The 6,058-nt window shown below is 43.0% G+C and overlaps 1 protein-coding gene across 1 annotated transcript in view; it reads left to right on the top strand.

Moving 5' to 3' along the window:
* hoxa1a (homeobox A1a) overlaps positions 1 to 4,220 on the top strand; it is an 18,721-nt gene extending 14,501 nt beyond the window's left edge. Inside the window, 2 exon segments of the mRNA XM_072915660.1 lie at positions 3,808 to 3,860; positions 3,905 to 4,220. Of these exon segments, the coding sequence (XP_072771761.1) occupies positions 3,808 to 3,860; positions 3,905 to 4,220 (369 nt within the window).
* Positions 4,221 to 6,058: the final 1,838 nt, after the last annotated feature.

Below are 6,058 nucleotides of genomic sequence, written 5' to 3'. Positions count from 1 at the left end.
AGTTCTTTTGAGCTGAACTTGTAGGACAACTGATGAACAAGAGAGGACCTAAGATGGAACCTTGAGGAACACCACTAGTAAAACTAAATAGGTTGAACACTACTGACTAAACAAGTTACAGCAACACCTTGGTCACGTAAATAACATTACGAAAAAAGTGCCAAAAAGGAGAGGACTTAAAGGGGAGCCTTGAGGAACGCCTCAGTTATGTAAATAAGAAGTTTGGAACCCAGTGTTCTATGTTTGCTAGCAAGGTTCAAATGTCGATGCAAGGATGTGACAATGTGTTGACATGGTCCAACAGGAGCACTCTAGTCTTTTTAGGAATTTGCTGCAAAAAAGTGAGTCTCTTGCAAGATATTTTTTAACTGAACTCGTAGGACACTTAATGAACAAGAGAGGACCTAAGATGGAACCTTGAGGAACACTACAATTATAACTAAAGTAGTTGAACACATGACTACTGACTGCATGTGAAGTAAACAAGCTACAGTCCCACTTTAGTCACATCAATCACATTACGAAAACAATTTATTGGAGAAGACTTAAAGGGGAGCCATAAAGAACTCCACGTTTGGACGTCACTTTTCTATGTTTGCTCGCGAGGTTCAAATGTTAATGTAAGGATTTGACAATGTTTTGACGTGCTCCAAGTTCTTCTACGCAACAGGAGCACTCTTGTGTTTTAAGGGATTTGCTGCAAAAATGTTGGTTTCTTGCAAGTTATTTTTTAACTCAACTTGTAGGACAAATGATGAAAAGAGAGGACCTAAGATTGAACCTTGAGGATCACCACAAGTATAACTAAAGTAGTTGAACACATGACTACTGACTGCATATGAAGTAAACAAACTAGAGTAACACCTTAGTCCCATAAAACACATTACGGGTGACAAAAAGGAGAGGACTTTAAGGGGAGCCTTGAGGAACGCCTCAGTTATGTAAATAACAAGTTTGGAACCCAGTGTTCTATGTTTGCTAGCAAGGTTCAAATGTCAATGCAAGGATGTGACAATGTGTTGACATGGTCCAACAGGAGCACTCTAGTCTTTTTCGGAATTTGCTGCAAAAAAATTAGTCTCTTGCAAGTTTAAATTTAGCTGAACTCGTAGGAAAAATGATGAAAGAGAAAGGACCTAAGACGGAACCTTGAGGAACACCACTAGTATAACTAAATAGGTTCACCACATGACTACTGACTGCATGTGAAGTAAACAAGCTACAGCAACACCTTAGTCACATCAATCACATTACGAAAACAATTATAGGAGAGGACTTAAAGGGGAGCCTTGAGGAACTCCTCAGTTCTGTAAACCACACCTTTTGGAGCCCAGTGTTCTATGCTTGCTAGCGAGGTTCAAATGTTCATGCAAGGATCTGACAATTTGTTGACATGGTCCAACAGGAGCACTCTAGTTTTTTTCGGAATTTGCTGCAAAAAAATTAGTCTCTTGCAAGTTTGAATTTAGCTGAACTCGTAGGACATATGTTGAAAAAGAGAGGACCTAAGACGGAACCTTGAGGAACACCACTAGTATAACTAAATAGGTTAACCACATGACTACTGACTGCATGTGAAGTAAACAAGCTACAGCAACACCTTAGTCACATCAATCACATTACGAAAACAATTATAGGAGAGGACTTAAAGGGGAGCCTTGAGGAACTCCTTATTTCTGTAAACCACACCTTTGGAGCCCAGTGTGCTATGTTTGCTAGCGAGGTTCAAATGTTCATGCAAGGATCTGACAATTTGTTGACATGGTCCAACAGGAGCTCTCTAGTCTTTTTCGGAATTTGCTGCAAAAAAAGTGAGTCTCTCGCAAGTTTAAATTTAGCTGAACTCGTAGGACAAATGATGAAAGAGAAAGGACCTAAGACGGAACCTTGAGGAACACCACTAGTATAACTAAATAGGTCAACCACATGACTACTGACTGCATGTGAAGTAAACAAGCTACAGCAACACCTTAGTCACATCAATCACATTACGAAAACAATTATAGGAGAGGACTTAAAGGGGAGCCTTGAGGAACTCCTCAGTTCTGTAAACCACACCTTCTGGAGCCCAGTGTGCTATGTTTGCTAGCGAGGTTCAGATGTTCATGCAAGGATCTGACAATTTGTTGACATGGTCCAACAGGAGCACTCTAGTCTTTTTCGGAATTTGCTGCAAAAAAATGAGTCTCTTGCAAGTTTTAATTTAGCTGAACTCGTAGGACAAATTATGAAAGAGAAAGGACCTAACATGGAACCTTGAGGAACACCACTAGTATAACTAAAGTAGTTGAACACACGACTACCGACTCCATGTGAATTAAAGACGTTACAGCAACACCTTAGTCACATAAATCACACTAGGAAAAAGAACTGCCAAAAAGGAGAAGACTTAAAGGGGAGCCTTGAGGAACGCCTCAGTTATGTAAATTACAAGTTTGGAGCCCAGTGTTCTATGTTTGCTAGCAAGGTTCAAATGCCAATGCAGGGATGTGACAATGTGTTGACATGGTCCAACAGGAGCACTCTAGTCTTTTTCGGAATTTGCTGCAAAAAAATGAGTCTCTTGCAAGTTTTAATTTAGCTGAACTCGTAGGACAAATGATGAAAGAGAAAGGACCTAACATGGAACCTTGAGGAACACCACTAGTATAACTAAAGTAGTTGAACACACGACTACCGACTACATGTGAATTAAAGACGTTACAGCAACACCTTAGTCACATAAATCACACTTGGAAAAAGAACTGCCAAAAAGGAGAGGACTTAAAGGGGAGCCTTGAGGAACGCCTCAGTTATGTAAATGACAAGTTAGAAACCCAGTGTTCTAAGTTTGGAACCCAGTGTTCTATGTTTGCTGGCAAGGTTCAAATGCCAACGCAGGGATCTGACCATGTGTTGACATGGTCCAACAGGAGCACTCCAGTCTTTTTCGGAATTTGCTGCAACAAGATTAGTCTCTTGCAAGTTTTAATTTAGCTGAACTCGTAGGACAAATGATGAAAGAGAAAGGACCTAAGACGGAACCTTGAGGAACACCACTAGTATAACTAAATAGGTTAACCACATGACTACTGACTCCATGTGAAGTAAAGAAGTTACAGCAACACCTTAGTCACATAAATCACACTAGGAAAAAGAACTGCCAAAAAGGAGAGGACTTAAGGGGGAGCCTTGAGGAACGCCTCAGTTATGTAAATGACAAGTTTGGAGCCCAGTGTTCTATGTTTGCTAGCAAGATTCAAATGCCAACGCAAGAATCTGACCATGTGTTGACGTGGTCCAACTGGAGCACTCCAGTCTTTTTCGGAATTTGCTGCAAAAAAATTAGTCTCTTGCAAGTTTAAATTTAGCTGAACTCATAGGACAAATGATGAAAGAGAAACGACCTAAGACGGAACCTTGAGGAACACCACTAGTATAACTAAATAGGTTAACCACATGACTATTGACTGCATGTGAAAATTAAACAAGCTACAGCAACACCTTAGTTACATCAATCACATTACGAAAACAATCATAGGAGAGGACTTAAAGGGGAGCCTTGAGGAACTCCTTATTTCGGTAAACCACACCTTTGGAGCCCAGTGTTCTATGCTTGCTCGCGAGGTTCAAATGTTCATGCAAGGATCTGACAATTTGTTGACATGGTCCACTCGTTTTGCTGCAAAAAATGTTGGTCCCCCAAGTTTTGGCCGACTTTGGCCCCTGGTCCGCCAGTTGAAGACATGAGAAGCTCCTTTTTTAGATTAAAAAGTCCAAAAGCGTGCAGATTTTCAGGCCAATGAAAGTTTGTTCCCGGTCTTTCAGTCACGTCCGGGCGGCCAAGAGAGCGACGCCCGTCACTCATCAGGGTCGTCGAGGTATCGGCACATGTTGACCACTCCCCCCCTGCCGTGATTGGCAGACAAAATGAATTCCTACATCGACAGGCGAGTGCCGATAAAAGGATTGACAGCATGATGGAGGAGGACGGCCAGAAGGCGATGACATCATCGGACTGCGCCGGCGTGTCATCGGATGGAATACGTTGGCGGGCGGCGGGCGTTGGCCTCGCCCGGCGGTGCTTCTTCTTCCCCCCCAAAAGGGCGATCCTGCCCGGGCAAACGCGACCTCACAAAGACGTGCGCACACGAGGGGCCGCCTTATTATTGAGGCCCCGAGGACGGCTATGTGGTCTCCAAGAGCGCCATCCATCACGCGTGTCCTCGGCCTCGGCTTGACCCCAGCATGGCAGCCAATGAGGCGCCCTCACCCCCCTGCCCCCCTCCCGGCCCCCCACTTATCTGGCCACACATGCACGTAGAGAAGAGATCGGGTGACACGTCTGGATGCTCTTTGTGTCATTTCTTTGTTTTGAACATGACGAATGTGAGCGGCGACACCTGACTAACAGGCTGCTCATCCTGTCTCCTACGCAACACACACCCCCCCCGCTCCCCGCCCTTGGTCCTCGTCCCCAGCAGGAAGCGCGTGGGACTTCACAAGGCAAGAAACGGGGGCCAAACAGGCCGATTTTAAAATCAAACAATGGCTGCCGACTTGGCATATTTTCCTGGTGTTGTATTGTGCAGGCCTGTTTGGACACGCCCCCAATCCAAACACCTTAGGACAAATACAAACAGAACAGTGGGTGGCGGCACCGTCGCTATGACAACGTCCTATACACTGCAACACAATGAAGTCTTTAGCTTAGCACCAGGCGGTGTTCGCATTTGTTGACATATGGATGATCCACACAGCTGTAACGTGCACGCCGGGCCACTAGTTGGCACTAGTTTCCATCCAGCCAGCAGACCACATCAGACTTCAACTCCAAACATGGCTTCCAAACCTTTCTACAGTAAGTCCAGATTTGTATTTTGTCCTTAGAAACAGCAGTGCTGCTTCTAAAGAGAGGATCTTTGACTAGCATTTTTGGACTAGGTCCTTAAAAGCAACAAAAAGCTAGTGTCAATATAGAGGATCTTTGACTGGTGTTTCTGCAGCAGAGTCTACCTGTCGTTTGCACAATAAGTGACAAGTTTTTTTTACTGGAAGTCTTTGAAAACTGCTCCCGTTATTGAGAGGATCTTTGACTAGCTTTTTTGTAAGTGGGTTTTTAAAAACAGCAGGGGCTCCCGTCATTTAAAGGATCTTTGAGTAGCATTATTGTAAGTGTTTTTTTAAAAACAGCAGTGGCACCCGTCATTTAGAGGATCTTTGACTAGCATTTTTGTAAGTGGGTTTTTAAAAACAGCAGGGGCTCCCGTCATTTAGAGGATCTTTGACTAGTGTTTTTGCATTAGAGTCTTCCTGTCGTATACACAATACGTGACAAGTGTTTTTCCAAGGATTTCTTTAAAAACAGCAGAGTGCTCCTGCCATTGAGAGGATCTTTGACTAGTATTTTTGGACTAGGTCCTTTAAAAACAACAAAAAGCTTGTGCCAATATAGAGGATCTTTGACTCGTGTTTCTGCAGCAGAGTCTACCTGTCGTTTGCACAATAAGTGACACGTGTTTTTCCAGGAAGTCTTTGAAAACTGCTCCCGTTATTGAGAGGATCTTTGACTAGCATTTTTGGACTAGGTCCTTAAAAACAACAAAAAGCTTGTGTCAATATAGAGGATCTTTGACTTGTGTTTTTGCACCAGTCTTCCTGTCGTATACACAATACGTGGCAAGTGTATTTCCAGGATGTCTTTAAAAACAGCAGAGTGCTCCTGTTACTTAGAGGATCTTTGAGTAGTATTTTTGCAAGTGTTTTTTTTTTTTAAAACAGTAATGGTACCTGTCGTTTAAAGGATCTTTGACTAGTGTTTTTGCACTAGAGTCTTCCTGTCGTATATAAATTACGTGACAAGTGTTTTTCCAAAGATGTCTTTAAAAACAGCAGAGTGCTCCCGTCATTGAGAGGATCTTTGACTAGCTTTTTTGTAAGTGGGTTTTTAAAAACAGCAGGGGCTCCCGTCATTTAGAGGATCTTTGACTAGTGTTTTTGCACCAGAGTCTTCCTGTCGTATACAAATTACGTGACAAGTGTTTTTCCAAAGATGTCTTTAAAAACAGCAGAGTGCTCC

The sequence above is a fragment of the Nerophis lumbriciformis genome, linkage group LG21 (genome assembly GCF_033978685.3).
Source record: "Nerophis lumbriciformis linkage group LG21, RoL_Nlum_v2.1, whole genome shotgun sequence".
NCBI classification, from domain to species: domain Eukaryota; kingdom Metazoa; phylum Chordata; class Actinopteri; order Syngnathiformes; family Syngnathidae; genus Nerophis; species Nerophis lumbriciformis.
The sequence above is the reverse complement of the archived record's forward strand: the minus strand, read 5'-3'. Positions and strand labels throughout refer to the sequence as shown.